At 50.7% G+C, this 20,853-nt stretch overlaps 8 protein-coding genes across 8 annotated transcripts; 6 read left to right on the top strand and 2 right to left on the bottom strand.

The window, feature by feature from the left end:
• Window positions 1-472: 472 nt before the first annotated feature.
• BP5553_07585 (FYVE zinc finger) lies at window positions 473-2,696 on the top strand (the record flags this gene model as incomplete). The annotated part of the gene is made up of 2 exons (XM_032016208.1): window positions 473-908; window positions 1,120-2,696. 2 exons carry the CDS (start codon window positions 473-475, stop codon window positions 2,694-2,696), a joined length of 2,013 nt encoding a protein of 670 aa, XP_031867439.1.
• A 786-nt stretch (window positions 2,697-3,482) lies between these two features.
• BP5553_07584 (50S ribosomal subunit L30) lies at window positions 3,483-4,668 on the top strand (the record flags this gene model as incomplete). Its single annotated transcript, XM_032016207.1, has 3 exons — window positions 3,483-3,528; window positions 3,587-4,311; window positions 4,381-4,668. 3 exons carry the CDS (start codon window positions 3,483-3,485, stop codon window positions 4,666-4,668), a joined length of 1,059 nt encoding a protein of 352 aa, XP_031867438.1.
• Window positions 4,669-5,056: 388 nt separating this feature from the next.
• Window positions 5,057-6,244, top strand: BP5553_07583 (uncharacterized protein; the record flags this gene model as incomplete). The annotated part of the gene is made up of 1 exon (XM_032016206.1): window positions 5,057-6,244. One exon carries the CDS (start codon window positions 5,057-5,059, stop codon window positions 6,242-6,244), a length of 1,188 nt encoding a protein of 395 aa, XP_031867437.1.
• Window positions 6,245-6,647: 403 nt separating this feature from the next.
• On the bottom strand, window positions 6,648-8,607 carry BP5553_07582 (Ribonuclease H-like protein; the record flags this gene model as incomplete). The annotated part of the gene is made up of 6 exons (XM_032016205.1): window positions 6,648-7,033; window positions 7,085-7,534; window positions 7,586-7,637; window positions 7,719-7,889; window positions 7,946-8,271; window positions 8,355-8,607. 6 exons carry the CDS (start codon window positions 8,605-8,607, stop codon window positions 6,648-6,650), a joined length of 1,638 nt encoding a protein of 545 aa, XP_031867436.1.
• A 1,181-nt stretch (window positions 8,608-9,788) lies between these two features.
• On the top strand, window positions 9,789-11,288 carry BP5553_07581 (Uncharacterized protein; the record flags this gene model as incomplete). Its single annotated transcript, XM_032016204.1, has 2 exons — window positions 9,789-10,303; window positions 10,370-11,288. 2 exons carry the CDS (start codon window positions 9,789-9,791, stop codon window positions 11,286-11,288), a joined length of 1,434 nt encoding a protein of 477 aa, XP_031867435.1.
• Window positions 11,289-11,561: 273 nt separating this feature from the next.
• Window positions 11,562-13,000, bottom strand: BP5553_07580 (Concanavalin A-like lectin; the record flags this gene model as incomplete). The annotated part of the gene is made up of 3 exons (XM_032016203.1): window positions 11,562-12,446; window positions 12,503-12,821; window positions 12,885-13,000. 3 exons carry the CDS (start codon window positions 12,998-13,000, stop codon window positions 11,562-11,564), a joined length of 1,320 nt encoding a protein of 439 aa, XP_031867434.1.
• Window positions 13,001-13,591: 591 nt separating this feature from the next.
• Window positions 13,592-15,228, top strand: BP5553_07579 (Alpha-1,3-glucosyltransferase; the record flags this gene model as incomplete). Its single annotated transcript, XM_032016202.1, has 5 exons — window positions 13,592-13,668; window positions 13,723-13,995; window positions 14,055-14,548; window positions 14,604-15,097; window positions 15,139-15,228. The coding sequence occupies 5 exons, from the start codon at window positions 13,592-13,594 to the stop codon at window positions 15,226-15,228; spliced, it is 1,428 nt and encodes a 475-aa protein (XP_031867433.1).
• Window positions 15,229-17,445: 2,217 nt separating this feature from the next.
• On the top strand, window positions 17,446-20,792 carry BP5553_07578 (Uncharacterized protein; the record flags this gene model as incomplete). Its single annotated transcript, XM_032016201.1, has 5 exons — window positions 17,446-17,483; window positions 17,651-17,669; window positions 17,723-17,788; window positions 17,849-19,626; window positions 19,679-20,792. The coding sequence occupies 5 exons, from the start codon at window positions 17,446-17,448 to the stop codon at window positions 20,790-20,792; spliced, it is 3,015 nt and encodes a 1,004-aa protein (XP_031867432.1).
• Window positions 20,793-20,853: the final 61 nt, after the last annotated feature.

Below are 20,853 nucleotides of genomic sequence, written 5' to 3'. Positions count from 1 at the left end.
ATCGCTATATCGCTATATCGCTCCATCACCATATCGTCGTACCTATCCATAGGTACCTACCTGTATCCAAGGTACATCTGGCTCTGGCATTTGAGCAGCGCTCTCTCGTCCTCGTCCTCGTGGTTGACCGCCTCGTCCAACGGGAGCAAAACAACCCCCCTTCCCTGGCCTCCTACTGGCTCGCTTCCCCCCGACGCTAAGCTGGTCCCCTTTGCCCAGTCCAGGTGCTTCTGGATCGGCAGCCCGGTTCCTTCTTCCTTCCTATCAACTATCGACTATCGCGACCTCACTCCTCTCAACCCGCAACTCGCAACTTCACTCCTCTCGACGACCCTCAACACCCAGCTGCCATTTTACAAACACCGATCCTCCCCCAATCTGCTATACACTCCGCCCAACCCCCCTAAACCCCCCCCGCGCCCTCAAACCTTTTTCATGACTTCCTCTGCGCGAAACCACCAATACCGCAAATATGCACCCCAGCGTGGCTGATCAGTGCATTGTTCCCGAGGACGCGGTGGGCTCAGCCGTGCTCCTCGATGCTAAGGTCCACACCCCTTCACATACGCCCGCCAGCGAAACCACGAATGCAATCGCAGACACGTCCGCCATCTACTCCGACATGCCCCCAAATTCATCGCTCGAAATGGTAGATCAGTGCATCGTCTGTTTAGAGGACTTGACCACCAATGTCGACGAGGATATCCACGAGCTTCAACATGGGAATGAGTCGGCGGGCTCGATCACCAAGCCACCTACTCGAACCAACCAACAACTCATTGCCTTGATCAAACCTTGCGGCCATATTTTGCACGACGACTGCCTCAGAGAATGGTCCCAAAAAGCAAATAGCTGTCCTTTTTGTCGGCACACATTCAACTTGGTGGAGGTACTGGATACCGTTGGTGGTAAGTCATCGCCCTTTACATCAGTGCCCGCATTCATTGGGCTCCATTCATTGCAAAATATATCGGTCGCATTGGAGTAGTCTTCCAATGTGGCAACCGCCGCCTCCACGACTGAGCTTGTCAAGGGGGGATGTTACCCCGACTAGTCGCATAAAGAGGGGCCTTGCTTAGAATACCTTGAAACAATCCCCATGCTAATTATTTTCGCCAGGTACCGTCCTGTCCGAATATGCAGTTGAAGATAAAAAGCAGGTCGCGTCCACCGAATTCGACCCTGCATGGATTGAAGATACCGTGGAGGAGGAAGAAATCAGGCCTTGCCCAGTCTGCGGAATGGCCCACGACGAAGATGTCCTCCTTCTGTGTGATCTATGCGATGCTCCATATCATACATATTGCATTGGCCTCTCTTCAGTTCCAGCTGGACAATGGTTCTGTATGGAATGTATGCACGAGGGAGCCGCAGCAAGAAACGCTGTGCTCAGGGAAGCACTGCATGATTCACGCTTCTCCCAAGTTCGTCGTTTCCCCAGGACACAGGGTAGCATTCGACGTACCCGGGAGCGCGTGCGAGCGGATCATTGGTATGGCACTTGGAGTCTGTTCAGCAACCGTGTTCATGATGCTGTGGGCTTGGATCTAGACTTCTCAGATGACGATCAAGCTGTTATGACTACCTTTCGACGAGCCCAACGCCGCCCGTCGAGTGAAAGCAGGGAATTCCGCCGATGGCAGCAGAGGCTGAATATCGCCAGTCGCCAAGGTGCTCGGGATGCTTTCCGCGTGACAGTTCCTCGTGTTCGGTCCCCAACGCCATCGATGTCTGCTGAGACGAGACAAGAATCCAGAGCTTGGGGGGCGTTTGAAAGGGCGAAAGAAATGGATACAGGGGTAGTAAAGAATAGGAAGCGGAAGTCCAGATCGTCAGCGACCTCAGCAGCATCATCGCCATCTGAAAGTTCATCCGAGTTACCCAGGGAACCAGAACGGAAGCTGAAGCGACCACGGACAAGGCGGGTATTGACTCACCCCGAATCATCGTCCTCGACGTCAATGGCACAGCCAACTGTGCAGCCAAACCGCCAAATGTCTCCACCTCCACACCCGGCCCCGGAGTCGAACTCGGAACCCTCATTCCTCTCGTCTCTTCTGAAGGAAGTTGAGAGGGGGGCCACGTCTGACGACGACACATCTAGGACCACCTTCGGCGCGACGGCGGTGTCAGGTGGCTATCGCGTTACCAGCCCATCCATTGAATACTGTTCAACCGGTGCATCACCATCGCGGTCATCATCGCACACGCCCCGAGCCACATCCATCACACCACCTCCCCACATATCCAAACGACACGCCTCGCCTCCCCCACTCAGCTCACGGGTGGAACCTATATATCCCCGCTCTGATTATTCACCCAATCGATCTCCGGGGGGAAGCTCCAAGAAAACCGAACAAGATCCATCTAGTCCTACAACTGAACTTCGACAACCACGACCAAGAAGACAAAATCCAAGACCACTAGCCCTTTCGCGCTCACCAGATTCCTCACCAGTCCGTACAACCATGTCTGCTGAAGCTAAAGAGGGGATCAATAAGATTGTCAAATCTGCTCTTGCACCTTACTGGAGATCTGCCGAGATCAGCAAAGAGCAGTACGCCGACATTAATCGTGACGTATCAAGAAAGCTGTATGAGGTTGTTGCAGATCGTGACACCTCTAACGACAAGGAGAAATGGGAGAAGATCGCATCGGTCGAAGTTGCAACGGCTGTGCAAGGAGTGAAGATTTAAATGATACTGCATTGGCGTAAAATGACACTTGGTGGATAAAAGGATGGCGTCTCTGGAATTTCAAGGCGCAATCAAGATACCCGGTAAATGCATTGGGAGACCACCAGATGTGGAACATCGACTATAGGATACTGGTCTGGGGGCTGCATGCGAAAGATACTTCCGGCGTTATTATTGTGCGATGTGGATGGGACTATTTTCACGGCGCTCCAGCGAAATCTTTGCTTTTTCTTGCGTTGTACTCCGTAGACATAAACAGAATTCACAAACTATAATTTTCAGTGAACCGTTGTCCAAAGTCAATTACCCAATTCTAGGAGGTAGTAAACATGTAAGACTAAGTAAATCTATATAACAGATGTGCCTGTCGCGCAATCAAACCCCACACATCAGATTTCACTGCCCATCTTCAAATTCTATTTTATCCACGTCCAGAGACGTAGGAATGTCAACAGTCGCTATCTAACAGTTCCCGTAGGTAAAGACGTAGGTACCGCTAGCGAAAAAAGCCTGTGATAAGTTTTCTCTCGACACTATATAATGATCACGACGTTCTGGAGGAAACAGGTCTTGATGATAAGGATTAAGTGTCTTGGTTGTTTCTCAAGAGGAGGAGAAAAAGTTTGGCAGATGTAGCCGTGGGTTTTGGCGCTAACCCTGTTTGGGATTTCGCGCCTTGGGGCCTTAGCTAAGCGGAAATTATTTTGTAGGCCTGTTGCTGGAGAGCTTAGGGGACGAAGCACGACCGCGAAACTTCAAACTTTGAAGGAGTCAAGAAGCGTAAAGATGACAGCAAGTAGTCGAGGGAGTCGAGCTGCGGCTTCTTTGATCCGTAAGTATATCGCATCCTCACAATACGAGTGAGGCATTGGCTGATCCCAACCCCTCAGGAGGACATCCACGAGTCTGCTCGGACTGCATCAACTACATCACGAAAGCCTCAACAAGAAGAAGCTATGCTGTAGCAGCAAGTACCTTCAAACCTGCCGATGGACCAACAATCCACCACCCCAACATTGATGCTCTCCCACCCGTCACCTCATCCGCGGCCCCCGAATACAAAACCAAGGCCGGCATCTTGCTCTCGCGGCCACCTCTGCTAACACGCACACTTACCCCCTTTGAAAAAGCCTTCTTCTTCTACCAAAAACGACTCAATGAACGTCTGGCCGTGCCTTTCTCCCGCTACTTCTACTTCAAAAAGGACACGCCCGCCGACGCGGACTGGAAACTCAAGGCCAAGGAGCGTGGCGGTGTTCCCGCGAGGGAGTTGGGCGGGTACCAGGCGTATGGGAAGCTTGGGTGGAATGATGAGATTCTGATGGGTGATACGACGAGTGAGACTGAACATGCAATTGAGGCGCTGGTCAAGGACTCGCAGCTCAGGGCTGTGGAGGGGAAGGATGGCGCGTCCGTAGAGGTTAAGCCTGGGGAGGAAGCAGAGGATAATAAAATTGAGAAGCCGCTCAAGAGATATACGAGAGCCGATGTGCGGAAGGACTTTAGGAGACTAGATAGGAAGTTGGAACGGACGTTGTATTTGCTTGTTCAGAGGAAGAATGGGGGATGGGGATTTCCGGCTGGAGAGCTAGCTGGGAGGGAGAACTTGCATCAGGTTTGTTTTTTTCATTTCAGCTCTTTCATACTTCCATTGGACATTTAACTGACAAGAGTATAATGATAGGCAGCAGAACGCGTCATCGTCCAAACCGCAGGCGTCAACATGAACACCTGGGTGGTCGGCCATGTTCCCATCGGCCACTACGTTATGAAACCTCGGACCGACAAGACTGTTGAAATAGCGGGAGAGAAAACGTTCTTCATGAAAGGGCGCATAATGGCAGGGCAGGCAAATCTGGAGGGAAATCAATTCGGCTTAAGTGATTTCAGGTGGGCGACAAGGGAAGAAGTCGAGAGACTTGTCTCTCCTAAATACTACAGCTACGTGAGGAATATGCTGGCTGATCGATAGATGGGGATGTGATTTGGATTGTATAAACAGGATGTACGGCATGAAACGTGGAATTGTATTGTATTATTTTGTGGTAGAATGTGATGCCCCGCAGCTTTCACTCGATCATAACGGGTCCTTTCAAGTTCCGACTTCGGACTTGATCGAAAGATCAGCGTTCCGACCGTCAATTAGTTCCTTATGTGACTTCCTAACTTGGTTATATAAATCCATCTTTCAAACCAACCGTTCTCCGCTTGCAATCTATTTCTCCTATTCCGGAGTTTAATAGTTATTGCTCTCTCTATAAACGAGTCGAACGTCTGTTGTATAATCCTATAACCCGTCCCGCCTATTCCATCCCAACCATTTCATCCACTACTGCTATATTTTCTCATTGAATTCCAAAATGGCTACGCCCAAAGATGGAAAGAAACACATCACCCTCCTCGGCGCGGGGATAATATCCCTCCAGACTGCCCTTTCACTCCTCACCTCTACAACATCCCAGAACTGCACTATAACCATCATCGCATCCCACCTTCCAGGTGACCTCTCGCTCGATTACACATCCCCCCGCGCCGGCGGGATCTGGCGCACCTTCGCCACATCTCGGCCGGAAGATGCTGAACTCAGACAATTCGACAGGCGGACATACAACGCCTGGATGGAATTACTCGAGCAGGGCGACGGCACGGTAGGAACTGAGAACGAAAGTAAAGACGAGAGAGTGAAGAGGGTCGGGCTTGGTATCAAGGAGTGTGTAAATTTTTGGGGCCACGAGACCGAGGAGACGCAAGGAGGAGGAAAGAGGCTTTGGTGGGCGGGGGAAAATGGCGTGGTGAGAGACTTTGAAGTTCTTGATATTAGTGACGATGAGAAAGCACGTGGGATACATTTTGGTGTCAGATATAAGACTATCAGCATCAATGTCCCGCGCTATCTATATTACGTTTTCGAGCGTGTGAGAGCTTTGGGAGTCAGGATAATCAAGGCTGATGTCGACATGAGCTATGGTCTTGAGGGTGTGGTGAAGGGTGTCGGGCGTATCCTCGAGCAACACAACCTCCCTGAGCCATTTGCTCTTATCAACTGCACGGCACTCTCTGCTCGCCACTTCCTCCCTTCTCCCGAGAAGGATAATATTTTCCCCGTCCGTGGACAGACGATCCTTGTTCGAGGAGAATCTCATCAGGGACGTACGTTCACAGATTTTGGTATTGACGATGAACTTGCATATGTCATCCCACGTCCGGGCTCTGGGAGTACGATCTTAGGGGGCTGCAAGCAGATTGGAAATTGGAGCCCTGATATGGATGAGGTGTTAAATGAGAGGATTCTGGAGAGGATCAAGAAGGGGAAGCTGGCAGAAGAGTTGAGGACTGGTCCGAATGGCGAGTTTGAGGTTTTGAGTAAGCAGGTTGGGTTTAGGCCTGGGAGGAAGGGTGGTCCCCGTGTTGAGGTTGAGGATGTGAAGAAGGAGGGTGTTTGGGTAGTGCATAGCTATGGTCACTCTGGGGGTGGTTACCAGAATAGTATAGGGTGTGCGGAGCAGGTGGTGAAACTTGTAAATGGGTTGCCTGGTATCGATAGCTAAATTAAGAGAAATAATGTATTTGTTGTCCTGTGATGCCTTCAAGTTATATAGAGTCTGTGATTTTAGTATAATGTCTTACGCCGCTCCGATAGGGTGCTACTATTCTAACTTCTCAAGAACAACACGTTATTAATCCCTAATTTAGGCACCGTCTGGTGTTAGGGGAATAAATATTCTTCTTCTGTCTTTTGCAAACCGCAGCAGTTTATTGTTGATCTATGCACAGCTCTATAAAGACAAAGTCATCTCCAATCAACCTATTGGGGGTTATCGTGGGCGCCAGTTTTTAAGTCCGCCAATTCCTAGTATTATGCATACTCACTGCTCCCGTGGCTATCCGTATTGCAATGTGTCCATCATCACTGCTGTCTGCCAAATGATTGCCATAATTCCCATAAGCCGCTCAGTAATCGCCTTTGTTCAAATCGCAAACCCCACCTTCCACAGCAGTGACTCTGAGCTTGTTGATGTAAGCCCTCCAGAACTTGTTTGACATTGATGGAATGAATAATGCCGGAGTTGGCTCATGGTTCTTATCGCTGCCTTGGTCAGGTCCTTCAACTACTATGGACGAGCGGTTCAGCCTTTGGGCATACCACTCGGGAGGAATATCAGAGTCACTGCGACCGTCAGTGTCGGGGTAGTTCAATGGGACGCCGCCGCCTTCATTGTCCGAGGTCGGCTTGTCGTTCAAACTGGAATCATCGGATTCGGGGTCAGCGACTAGACCTTGCTGCTCAGCATGGAGTTTTGCAGCAAGCTTCACAAAGAGTTCTGCAGTCATCCAGCCTATTGCTTTCATTAGCAAACGCAAACCTGTAAGCACCAGGTGTGACATACTATCAAAACCAGCCTCGTGCTCTTTTCCGAAGGCCGTACCATAAGCAGTGTGCTTTTCATGAAGACAAATGAGGGGAATATGGACCTTTTTGAAGGGCTCCAAGGTATCTTTCAGGCCTGTTCTCGGGTTCATGGAATCGTTCCCATGGGTCGCCAGGTACTTAGTATCGATGACAACCGGGAACAGGCCATGGATACATTCTTGGAAGTGGCAGACTTTTGCAGGTAAGCTGCTAATGAAGGTGTTGTAGATAAAGCCAAGATCGGTAAACATATTGTGGCCGACAATGATGTGGGTTTTGTTTCGCAGTGTTTCGGTCACCTGCCTAAGTTCGCGGGTGATTGAACTAAGCTGGTGCTCTGGCTTCTCATTGCCCTCGGCGTAGAACCATCTCGGATCAATTCCCGACAGGTCACCACCAGTCAAGGCCTCGAAGACCCAACGTAAGCCTATAAATATGTAAGCAATGGTAGGGCCGACCCAATATTATGGCGATGTACCTGTTTGTTTGGCGATTGCCGAATCAAAAGATACCATTTTTCTCTTCTGATGCTAATTGAAGTTAGTTAGAATAGGATAATATATATTAATGTAGGGCCGCATGGCGGAAGAGGCCCGAACTCTTAAACATACCTCGGACTCTCTTAACATGTCCACTTTGACAACTTGCATGAAAGATTGTTCATTTCTAGCAAAGGTACGCAGGTCGGGGAAATCGTTGCGGACCAATTGGTGAATTAGCCTACGCTGATATGCGTTCAATGGTCCATCTTCGCTGCTAATATTGACAAAGTCATTCTCAGCCTTTAAGAAAATCAGCTCCATATCCCACTAATACCATATTAAGAGATCTAGAATACCTTTGGGTTGTCTGCCCATGTCTTGATTGTATTTCTGGCATCGCGGTAGAAAGCAGCAGCAGCCATATCATACGGTGAAATCGAAATATCTGGAATAGTAGAATTGCGCTCTTGACGATCCATGTACTCTTCTCTGACCATTGCCTCCTCTCTCTGAGATAGATACGGAACACCAGATGTAAACACCTTCCCAAAATCAAACCGGTTCTTGAGGAGAAAGTCACATGAACTGCTAGAGAACGTGAGTTTGCGGTCAAGCTTAAGGTCGACGCCGGCCGCAGAGAGGGGGCTCAAGTTGAAGTTATAAGGACGAGCTAGGTAGTACTCTAGAAAGGGCATATTAGCATAATATATAGCCGGGACCTCGTTAGATGCGCATAATCGCAGGTAAACACCAAAACCCAGTTACCTCGTTCATGATCTTCCTCGACGCAAGTGATGCCTATTTGGAGGACCTGGAACGTTTCGGCAGCGCTTCTCATCTCATCGTACTGTTGTTGGAGGGTGGGTTTGTTGATATCATGAGATCGGTCGCCCATGCTATACTTGGGTCTAGTAGTAATGCCGCTCATCTCAAGGTCGAAGGTGATGAAGTTGGCACTGGCGATGTGTTTCAAGATAGATAGCAAGTGCCTCCTGAAGTTGGCTTGATCAATGTCCATGTTGGCAAACTAATGAAGTTCTTGGCAGGTCAAAGTCTCTTTGTCCGGGTTTACCTAGTTGGTGGTGGTGCCGTTGTTGGTGTTTAGTGTTAAGGCGGGAAAGACACCGCTTCAAAGGGAACGACGTGCTGGCAATAAATAATTAGGAGCAACTTGAGGCAGGGATTAATAACAGAGCCAGCGTGCGTTCACAACATTTGCCGGGTTTGGTGCTATTGACGATATTCATGTTAGTGTTGATGATGAGGCTATGATGAAGAGAAGGGGCCGAGACACGGGTGACAAACGAACGTTGTCACTTCTATCCTAGGAGAAAAGTAACGATATACTAACAATAACGTTAAAGGAAGGGTCTTTACAATATTTGCCTAGGTTGGTATTGCTGACCTTCTTTGATGTTGATGGGGTTGGAGTTGAAGGGGTTTTAAAGAAGGGAAGGAACAAAAGGCGAGACATTGACGACAAAAGAGCGACTGAGACCACAACCTAGGAGAGAAGCAAACAGGGGTCGACTGATAGACTTATTTGCCCCAAACCTCGATTATCCGGATTGCATTGTAGCAGACAATTACAGAAGAGACAGAACAAACTAACAAGAACCAACAACGCATATGACACTTGGATTTTCGCTACCCGTCTTTCTGTGAACAGCACACTGACGACGTTGATTCTCTGGGGCATATGAGAGCGATGCCAGCTTACATCCCGTATCTTCAAGATAGCATGGTATTGAGGTTGATGATTGATGGTGTGTATATCTGTAAACCCAAGTACTTGTATGTCCCCGACTTGTTTGTGTACCTGCAAGGAGGTATTCTGGTGGCAAACAAGTACTTTGTAAACATTCATGCAAAGGGTGGACTCAAGGCGGTACCTGCATAAATCGGGGCATAAGGCAGTAGTTTACCCTGGATGAAAATGCATAATAAATTTACTTACTAATAAGAACACCTAGTCTGTGGACTTGCACCACCAGTTGGGCAACTGCACCGTGGGCCGAGGCTGTCATCGCTTTTCACATTCTCAATCTCGTTCACCCGCAGTTAGATCTCCATTCCATTCATCTCCATGTGTTCACCCTTATCCGCCCTTCCCCCTTCCTCTCCACTCCTCTCCTCTCTCCTCTCCTCAATTCCGCGTCAACAGTAAATATTGTGTCACCAGAAGCCGATTGATCCGCCATGGCTGCCAACGGCTCCATCACAACAACCCTCTCTCCTACCCAAGAGACATTATCGTCGTCGCAGCTACTATCGGCATCTATGTCCTCGCTGTCAAACTCCACATCCACATCCGCATCTTCCTCCCGGCAAGCCTCTTCTCAAATCTCCAAGATCTACCGACAGGCCTCAACACTCTTCCTGACGCGTCGACTGCCCGAGGCTCTCTCCACCATCGTTCCTGTCATAACCCCGCCTAACCTCCAAGACGCACACCTAAATGGCGAGACAGGATCGGGGCCCGCGCCCATATCAAAAGCCAGCCGCACTACGAGAATCAAGGTATGGAGTTTATACCTGACGATCTTGAATGCAGTGGCAGAGTTGGATCCGGATGAGGGAAAGCAATCATTTGGGAGCTCGGATTGGAGAGCATTGGTCACCAAGGTGCGGGATGGACAGGTGTGGGAAGAGGTGGTGCAGCATGGATATAGTGGGGTGGAAGGAGATGTTGACTCTGATGTCGTGATAAATCTGTATGCATTTCTCTCTCTTTTCTCTTCGACTTGCGCAACACAGCCGCTGACTTAATCCCAACCCAGAGCTACCCTCCTTTTAGCCCATGCTCATTCCCAAAAAGTCAACCAGGAACGCCTGGAAAACTATCTCGCCGCCTCCACAAGCCCTAATCTGGATATATCATCCCGCTTGCAGCATCCCTCTTCCCGGCGACACTCTCGCAACCTAAGTCCCCATAAGGGCGCCGGCACTGATACCCCTCGAGATCTGAACGCCCGCGTCAAAATCCTTGAGCTATATACGTTACACGTCCTCCTCCGGAACAATGAGTGGGACTATGCGCGTGAATTCATTAGTATGAGCCCAGTTCTGGACGAGGAGCGGCGGGAGGCGTTTCTACAAGCACTGCAAAGCCTGCAGGATGAGCAGTACGAGGCTGAAAGGCGGGAGAAGGAAGAGAGACGCTACCAGGAGGAGCAGCTGAAGAAGGATATCGAGGAAGCCAGGCGGAGGAGAGTCGAGTATGAGGAGCGGGAACGCGAGAGAGAAGAGGAGGAAGAGAGACTGAGGAGGGGAGGGAGCGAGGTAGATTATGGCGTGGAAGAATCTAGGCCGGGAACCGCGCATTCGAGGAAAGCTAGTTCAGCTAAAGGAGGCTCGATGAAGGGCGCGAATAGCCATGGTCGGAAATCCCCCGCCCGGGGCTTGCCGCCTACAGCGCGATCCTCAGTCTCTCCTTCTATGCCCTGGAAGCTTCCTCCTACATTGATAAACCGCGCAACGACCGTGTTTAGCAATTTGAGGAAACTGGTCATGGAAAGCATGCTGGGGAATTTCAAGACGAGTCCGTTGTTCTTGCTGCAGATGCTGGTATTCATCGTCGGCCTCTTAGCAGTGCTTAGTAGGAAGGAGATGAAGGAGAGGCTTAAGAGGATGATGGGAAATGCGTGGATGAAGGTTAGACAGACAGCCGGAATGGGTGTCAAGGTCAGTTATATCTAACAATCGTGAACCGGCCGTGGCGGTTCTCTCGTGTATAACATGTTTTTCTGTATATAGGGGGGTTTTAGGGGGAAGGTAGGGCGTTCATAAGGATGGTATAGGCCGTCTCGCTTGGAGAGCTGGAATGAAGATGACAGTTGAATTGAAATAATAAGATTCTGGAGAGCATATAGCTGACCCTGCCTTCTTGCATTTTTTAACATTGAAGTTTCTTTTATTCGATAATCATTCCCATGTGACTATAATTACAAGCCGTCCCCGCTCTGCCAATCCCTACAAATACTTTTTCGGCATATTCGTCCTCCTCCGCTTATACAGCACATAAACACCCAGAAGCAACCCCTGGCTCCCTACCACAACTAGCACTAACTTCCCTAGGCCGGTCCCCGTCTTAGCTAACGTGCCTAGCACACTGTGATGCGTATCCCTAACCGCAACCTTCAAGCCTGCCACGTGCTGATTAAGTGCTTCGTGCAGATCCGCCTTCGTCTGCCGCACATCACTCCGGATATCCTTTAGTATATTTGGCGTTCCCTCTTGGACCTTGACCGCAGCCTCGATGCTATGTAATTTTGCCATAATGGTGTCGTGGCGCCGATTTTCTTCGAGCTGGTAGTCCTTGACCTCGCGGCTTATCGCGCTGATATGCTTCATCATAACTTGGAGGCGGTTGTGTAGATCGGCGAATTGCTCTGCGCCGCTGGTATACTTCTCCGCAGCCGTGTCAGGCATGTCACTAAATGCGGGAATCGTACCATCGCCTTGCTGCTGCTGTTGCTGCTGCTGCTGCTGTCCAGCGTTCTCAGCTGATCCATATTGGTGCTGTTGCTCCACCAGACGTTGGCCGGCTATATCGGGTGAGGGAGTATCGGTCGTGGTGACGAATTTGAAAACCTCGAAGGAGTCTGGGGTTTCAGCGGAGGCGGCAGAGATGCCAAAGAAGTTTGCTAGGGGAAGCTTGATCTTTGACGACTCGAAGCACAGGTTGCCGTCGATTTCGACGATGAAGTTGTCGGCAGTTTGGCGGATTGATACATGGGAGGGACGGCCTAGGTTGCGGTAGGCATATTTGCAGTGGCCGAAGGCGAGGCTATCGACGTTGTGGTGGGATTTGTAGTCTGTGGTTCCGTCGTTGAGAAAGCCTCTTATGGATCCGCCCTACAATATGTTTAGTTTTGGAGTTTAGGTTTGGCAATGATCGGGGGAATACGTACGGATCCGGCATATTGATCAATAACTAGAGCCAATCCATCGAAGCGTCCAGCTGTGTATATACTTGCTGTGCTCACCTCATCCCGGCCGTTCTTCGCATACCATATATTCAAATTCCCTCCGCCTCGCTCAGGACCCGTTGCACGGAAATCGACAGCCGCTGTCCATAATGAATGGACCAGCGGTCTCTCAGCCCAGACTGCCCCTCGTTGATTGCCCGGCACCGGCGGGGTCAAGACTAATTTGTTCGATAGGATCTCTGGGGGATCTGGGTGTCCCACGAGGTACCAGTTCGGCACTGCTCGATTATTGGGTGATATCCTTAATTGTGTTAACTGAGGGAAGCAGAGCAATTGACGATCGTAGGCTATGGCATAAACTTACCTCTCATTATTGTGGCCAAAGCTTAAATCGTTGTTAAGATATGAAGCCCGCGCAGATGCAAGGAGCGCCGAGGCGAGAGAAAGCAACGATAATAACGGCGCTGAAGGGTGATGCATCTTTCGTAGGGCGGGTCACAAATCAGAGCTTCAACCTAAAGGATTGAATCGAAGAGTTGGAGAGATTGCATACAAGTGCTGTCCATGTATGTGCAGCTTCGGGGGAGGAGCCACGCTGGCTGTTTACCCAGCACGTTTTGGGTATATGTATTCTATTCCTCTGCGGTTCTGCTGTTCCCCCGGCTGTGCTCGTGCTTTGGATAGAGGACAGCTTGCACGGCGGAGCGCACAATATCCGTGACACAGTAGATAACAACCACACCAAGCAGACAATTGCGGATTGGCCGTCCCAGGTTGATGATGGAGGGGCCGAGGTCCAAGGTGAATTTATGGTGGACAAAGTGCTTGACTACGAGCTCGGTGGGCATAAATGCTGAATCCATAGGAAATGTATATGTGTTCTGGAGGTTGCTGCAGTGTTGACGCTGGAGCTGTGACCAATGAAATGGGGGAATGCAGGCTTCGGTCTAGAGCTCGTTACCTTATTATTACAGAACTCCGTGCTCGTACTAGCTAGAGAGCGACGTATTTATTTTATTTGAGCTGGTGGAATAGCACTCAACAAACCCTCTGGGAGATGTCTCAGTCTCAATGGCAGATTTATATCCCTCGATAGCACAATGCGCTGTCGTAGCGACTGCATTCAAGGTGCTGCTCTTCCCAGCATAGTATGTGCTCTTGCGTCTTCCAATTCCATAGCGACTGGACTGACAAACGGATAGTAAATCCACCGATTTCGAGGTCCATAGGAATTGGCTGGCCATTACGAACAGCTTGCCCGTGCAAGAATGGTATTACGAGAAGACGTCAGAATGGACACTCGATTATCCTCCCTTCTTTGCGGCCTTCGAATGGATCCTGTCGCAGTTCGCGAAGCTGGTGGACCCGGAGATGTTGAAGGTCTACAATCTAGAATATGATAGTTGGCAGACGGTCTATTTCCAGCGCGCAAGTGTTATCGTCACCGAGCTGGTGCTGGTATACGCGCTGCATCTGTGCGTGACTCTGCGGAGTATATTCTCGAGGAGGGGCCTGGCTGATGTGTATTCTTTAGTTTCGTTCAATCTGCGCCGCTCGCATTCAGACGCCCATCGCATGCCGCTGCTCTCTCCATATTGTTATCGCCTGGTCTGTTGATCATCGACCATATCCATTTCCAATATAACGGCTTCTTGTATGGGCTGTTGATCTTGTCCCTCGTGTTGGCAAGGAAGAAGTCCACCCTCCTCGCCAGCGGCCTCCTGTTTGCGGTGTTGCTCTGTCTGAAGCACATCTACCTCTATCTGGCACCCGCATATTTTGTCTACTTGTTGCGCGCATATTGTCTAGGTTCAAAGTCGATTTTCCACATCAGATTCGGGAATGCTTTCAAGCTTGGAACAGGGATTATTGCCGTGTTTGGCGTGGCGTTTGGACCTTTTGTCTACTGGGGCCAGATTCCTCAGCTGCTGAGCAGATTGTTCCCTTTCTCGAGAGGGCTCTGCCATGCGTATTGGGCGCCAAATATATGGGCCATGTATTCATTTACTGATCGGGTCTTGATATATGGTAAGTGCATACCCACACACGCTTTCACACCGTCACCAGACTGACCCAATTACAGTCGCGCCTCGACTTGGCCTTGCCGTGAACCAAGATGCTGTTAACAGTGTCACCCGTGGCCTAGTTGGGGATACCTCGTTTGCGGTCTTGCCCGAGATCACAGCAAGGACTACCTTTATCCTGACGCTTTTCTTCCAAGCCGTTCCCTTGATTAAGCTCTTTTTCGACCCGACGTGGGATACATTCATGGGCGCGGTTACACTGTGTGGCTACGCGTCATTCCTATTTGGCTGGCACGTCCATGAGAAAGCCATCCTGCTCGTCATCATCCCCTTCAGCCTCATCGCGCTTAAGGACCGCCGGTACCTGGGGGCGTTCCGGCCACTCGCCGTGGCAGGCCATGTCTCCCTCTTCCCGCTCCTATTCACGGCCGCCGAATTCCCTATCAAGACGGTGTACACCATTTTCTGGCTTGTCCTTTTCCTACTCGCATTCGACCGACTCGCGCCGGCTAGTCGACGATTGCGGATTTTCCTTTTCGATAGATTCAGCCTGGTGTATATTGCGGTTAGCATTCCGCTGATCCTGTATTGCAGTCTGTTGCATCAGATGGTATGGGGGAAGACATTCGAGTTCCTACCGCTAATGTTCACGAGTTCTTACTCGGCGGTTGGGGTGGTGGGTAGCTGGGTGGGGTTTCTGGTGGTGTTTTTCACCAGCTAGGAGAGACGAGGAAAGTCGGTTCAGTCAGATGGATGGAGCTGCAAATGACACAGTACTCATATCATGCCTGGGGCCTATTCTAACTTGTGCATGAGAGCGATAAGTCTAATCCACCAAGTAATCCGAGATAAATACCTACCTACCTAGGTAGGTACCTACACTGGTGCTTGATACTTTCTCCAGTTATTGGCACTGGGGGAATGGGATAGCTACCTCGGTACGCTAAGCATTGATAAACTTTTACATAGTTATGTACACTAGGAGGATTTGGATACCTGAGTTCAAGTTATTACTGATATACTTTGTCTACGTAGCTATTTGAACTGGGAGGATTGTGATACCTACCTACTTTATACCTACCTACGAACTCCATCTAACTCTCTCCTTCTTACCATTTACCATAAAGATATTCGGAAATAGGTACCGGGAGACTTCCGAGATCCGCTCCTGTTGTATCCGAGCGCACGTGATGCAGCTATGCGGCTACTAGCGGAAGCGGACGCCACTGAATTGATTAGTCAGCTTCATGCGCGGCTGCGTGGCAGAATCTGGGTGAGGGACGGGCAAATAAACATTAGGGCTTTGAATCAAAATTGGAAAAGAAAACGAACATGGTCGGCACAGCACGGTAATCAATCGAGATGAAGAAACAAAAACAGAAGCAACTGCAACCGCAACTACAACTAGAAGTGACTTGTATACGGCGAGACTCAGCCTGGGATGCTCGTCACCGACAACCATTCGCGTTCCTGGGCTTTTTTTCGCCTAGACTCTGGACCCCTGGATCGTGCACGCCCCTGGCAGCATCAACAAAGAGCACAGAATTGCGGGTTGGCACAGGACAAAAGAGAACAGAACAGAAGAAAAGAAGAGGAGGGCGATTATGCCCCAGGTATTTGATCATGGACAGGGAGTTTGCAGAGGGGAGACCGGTTATGCTAGTAATAGCTAAATTAATGGGTGAACCTGTCAGTGTATAAGATGCCTCCTGATGTATTATAGTTGAGTGCCGACGCGAGATCCCATTGTTGATTATCTACGACTAGAGCATAGCATAGATCTCTTCCGCGATGAGCTATCACTAGGGAGGCTAATAAATGGCGATATCTGATTTGCTTTGCTTTGCTTTGATTTTACCCTGCTCTGCTGCCTCACGCCTTGCACCCTACGCCGGTCATCCCAACCCAAAACAAACCCTTTTCTCGAGGCGGACGCTCCCAAGGCCCCCCTTCCCCAGGCTCGTCCAGCTGGCAAGCCGATATCCGCCCACGATTGCCATCAATCGTGATCAACCCCATGCAATTAGGTACTTGATGGAGAGAGCGCACCGGGGGCTTTCCAACGAGCCCAAGAATGTAGGGTGAAGGGCGAGTGGTTGCTGATCTGTCGCGCCGAGAAACCAGAGAGGAGTGGTCGAGAGGACGACGAGGTCGACGTCGACGCTCCCCCCCGTCCCGCCTCTTTTTGGCCCCGTCCGCCCGTCTCGGCTGGGTGTACGTAGTAGGCACCGGAGCCAGTCAGCCTGGACTATCTGTTGCTGCTAGCAGCCCATCAGCCACCAGCAACCACCAGCACCACCATGAAAAACCTCCCCGTTGCTTCTCCCCGTTATTCGTGGCCTTCCTCTTCTTTCAACCTTCTTCCGCCCTGTCCACGCCCCCAATCTCAACGCGCCCGCCGTCAACAATCCCCCCATTCAAATCCTCACCAGCTCGTCCGTCTGCTATCACAACCCTATGCGCCCCCCTGAAACACGTCTCCCCGTCTCCCGACGCGTCGAGAGCTTATATCACTGAGTCCGGCGTTGAGCGTCACTTTCACTTTCACTTTCAGCTTCACTTCCAACCTCCACCTGCACCCCAACTCCAGGCTCTGTATCCTGTAATCTGGCCCCGACAACTCGCGCCCATCTAGACGCTCTCAAAATAATCCAACTTCACAATACCAGGATCTAAACCACCCTCCGCCCTCCGCCGTCTCCGATTCTGTGCTCTATATCTGCTCGTCTGGTGGAGGGGGCATATTGAAACTCGCCGGCCCCTTCTCTAGGTGCAACACGACGGTCCGCCGACCACCCGCACACTTCTTGACCTGTCTCTTATACACATCTAGATGTGTATAAGAGACAGCCCCCGGATGCTGATTTCCCCAGGTTTTGTTCAAGAGGAAGCCGGTGCAATATGTCTGCAACCCCGTGCTGGAAAATGATGGACAAGAGGTAAGGCGCCTCCCGTGGGCATGGTGGGGCGCGACTTGATGGCTGATTCTTGCGTTAGGTATGGTTGATCCGCCAAACGGGCGAGTTCTTCGTGGACTATGAGCAGTATTTGAATCGGTATGCGCCTAGCGATCTGCTTGCTGGTACGATGCTAACACATATGCCAGGATGGACTTTTATAAGCAGGTTAGTGGTGCACATGGCTACGGAACCAATGGCGCTCTGTTAACATCCTGTAGCGTCGATTCATCTGCCAGATTACCGGCCACTCCGGCCTCTCATTTTTCGAGGCGCTCAAGAGCGAGGTATGCCATTGACCCAAGGAGAAATCGCACAAGCCAAGTACTGACTGCCCTCTTTTTCAGCGAGCGGGTGCCCAGGAAGTGGAGCAGGCGTTTCCGGAAGCTCTCAAAGGCCCCATCCTGCGCCGGGTGCAGTTCCAAACCATCTCCCGGATCGACACGCTGGTGGATCTTATTTACGACGAATTTCGCGCCGATTATTATCCTGGGGAGGCGGTGACGGTACATGTGGTGACGGGCGAGCGCCTGACAGGAATTGTGCGAGATAAGACGCGCTTTGGATCAAAGGTGCTCCCCGACGGCAAGGTCGCCCCGCCATTCTCGCGATATTTTGTTAGCCTGGATAATCGACCCACGGAGGAGGCGGTGGTTGACGACGCGCATATCACCAGAGACCGGAAGATCTTTACCAAGCAAGTCCTGCGGTCATTTATCAAGAAGACGGTAACAAGAGAGGCGTGGACGGGAGCCCCATGGCTGGTGAACCACGATGTCGCAAACCTCTACCATATCGACACCCGCGTACCGCCGCATCTGCGGTATGAGAGCAAGGCAGCCGAGAGAAAGCAAGTTCAAGCACAAAAGAAGCATGGCCCGGACTATGATGGGATGGTTGGGAGCTTTCAAGGCCAGGCTGCCCGACTTCCGGAGCTGAAGCCCGCCCCAAAGAGCCATAAGAGCAAGGCGCATCAGTCTCAAACAACAAAGGTCAAGCAGCAGCCATTCTTGAATCCGGCTCCTGCACATCCAAACCATCCGCAATTCCACCCCCCACCTCCTTTCGTTTCTCACACCTTCCAAACAACCGGACCCCCTCCGCCACCTGGGCCTCACTTCGCCAACTTCCACAATTCCACGTTCGCGTTTGCCCCGATTGCCTCTGTTCCACCGCCTCCACCTCCACCTCCACCACCTCCGCCAGTCAAGTACCCGATCGAGGATCTACAAGTTCCTCCCCGCCATAATGGCTCCACGCGGCCCGCCCTCAAGTTCTTTTCTCAGGACACACCATTAGATGCTGGGAAAACCAAGATGGAAGGGGGAAATGGTATTAAGATGGAATCGGTGGGGCCCCTTCTCGAGTCCTGGGATACTTTAAACGTCTATTGCGAGATTTTCAAGCTGGATTCTTTTACTTTTGACGATTTCGTTGAAGCAGTGCAGTTTACCCCAGAGGATGTCGACTGTCAACTCTTCGTTGAGATGCACTGCGCCGCTTTGAAGCTCCTGGTCAGCTCGGAGGCGGAAGATGGGAAAATTAATGTTCAGCTACCGGAGATGGATGAGGAGAGTGACGAGGAAACCGATGACGAGGAGAGTGCTGCGCCCTCCCCGACTCCAGAACCAGAGCCTAAACCAAAGGGCCGTGCGACAAGAAGCAGTCTGGCAAAAGCAGAGGCAGCAGCAGCAGCGGAGGCCGCAAGGTTAGAAGCGGAGGCGGAATTATCAGAGGCCGCCGAGGGCAAGGTCCTTCACCGCGCCGCAGACATGCAAGACGAGATGGGCTGGATCGATCGTTTGAGAAAGAGGGATTTTAAAAATGGCGGGTGGCAAATCATCATCATTGGGCTGCTATATCAGCTCTCAAAGGGTCCCCGAGCCCAGGGCAAGTACGATACCTTGTTAGAACACCTTGCGCCTGTTGACATGGATCCCACTCCGGACACTGCACGACGACAGTACGCCAAACTTGATGTCAACCTCCGCATCTCGATCCTCCAGATTATATGTATACTCACGGCAGAAACCAAAGCTATTCGTGGCTACATGGAGGAATGTAGCGAGCAAATGACAGCCTTTCGAAAAGAGAAGATCCGGTGGCAGCGAGACCGGAAAACTCTGTAAGTACTTCACGCCTGCGTTTAACAGTATTTTTGCTAACCGCTCAACTAGTCTCGAAGAGCTCCGCCTGCTCAACGAAGAGAAAAAGATCCTTCTTCCAGATAATATGCCGCCGGAGCCAGCTCCAGCAGATAAACCCGTCAATGGAGATACGAAAATGACTGACGTTGAAGAGGTTCAAGATTCCGTCGAAGAGGAGAACGTAGATACCGATGAGGATCCGCATCAAGGTCGGTCGCTGCGTCGAGGCCTGGATCGAGCGGCGGAGAGGAAGCGAAAGCGTGAGGCTGAGCAGGAGAAGAGGGAGAAAGCTGAAGCCGAGGCCAAACTTCCGAAGCAATCGAAGCAATTTGTGAAATTGCTGAAGACTATCCAAAAGAAAGAAGATGCAATAAAAGAGTGCGAGGAAGAAATCGCCATTTTGGACAACGACCTTCGAGAAGCCGACTGCCCGCGAACACGTGTTTTGGGCAAGGACCGATTTTGGAACCGGTATTACTGGTTCGAACGTAATGGTATGCCATATGGCGGGCTACCCAACAGTTCCACAGCCGAAGCAGGCTATGCCAATGGGTGCATTTGGGTTCAAGGTCCTGACGAAATGGAGCGTGTCGGCTACATTGACATGAAACCCGAATGGCAAAACGAGTACAAATCCAAGTTCAAGATGACCGTTCCCGAGCGGAAGAAGCTTGAAGAGGGACCCACCAGTGTCTTCAATGCACATCAATGGGGCTACTATGACGATCCGGAATCAGTTGCTAAATTGATCGCATGGCTCGATATTCGAGGGTTCAACGAAGTGAAGCTCAGCAAGGAACTCAAACTCTACCGCGACAGAATCGTGAAGAATATGGAGAAGCGCAAAGAATATCTCCAGCCCACTGAAGAAAAGCTAGATGATTCAAGCAGCAAGCGGATATCGACGCGGAGAAAGGAACAACATGTCGATCACCCCCCTCTTCGCTGCTCATCGTGGCATAACAACATGGCCCTCGAGGAGCTAGGACATCTCCACTCTGAACAACCACGAGCCAGGAAGCCAGCGAGAAAGGCACAACCCCCTCCTCCTCCCGTTGAAGAGGAGCGTCAAACGAGGGGTACCGATACTAAGGGCAAAAAGGAAAAGGGCCTCGGGAGGCAAGGCACGAGATATAATTTCTAAAGTATCGATCTCCAAATCTTACACCCTTTACAAAACAAAAATTTGGAAAGCATGACTTTCA

Source organism: Venustampulla echinocandica (genome assembly GCF_003357145.1).
Source record: "Venustampulla echinocandica strain BP 5553 chromosome Unknown scaffold_6, whole genome shotgun sequence".
Classification (NCBI taxonomy): Eukaryota; Fungi; Ascomycota; class Leotiomycetes; order Helotiales; family Pleuroascaceae; genus Venustampulla; species Venustampulla echinocandica.
This window is presented reverse-complemented; position numbering and strand designations above follow the sequence as displayed.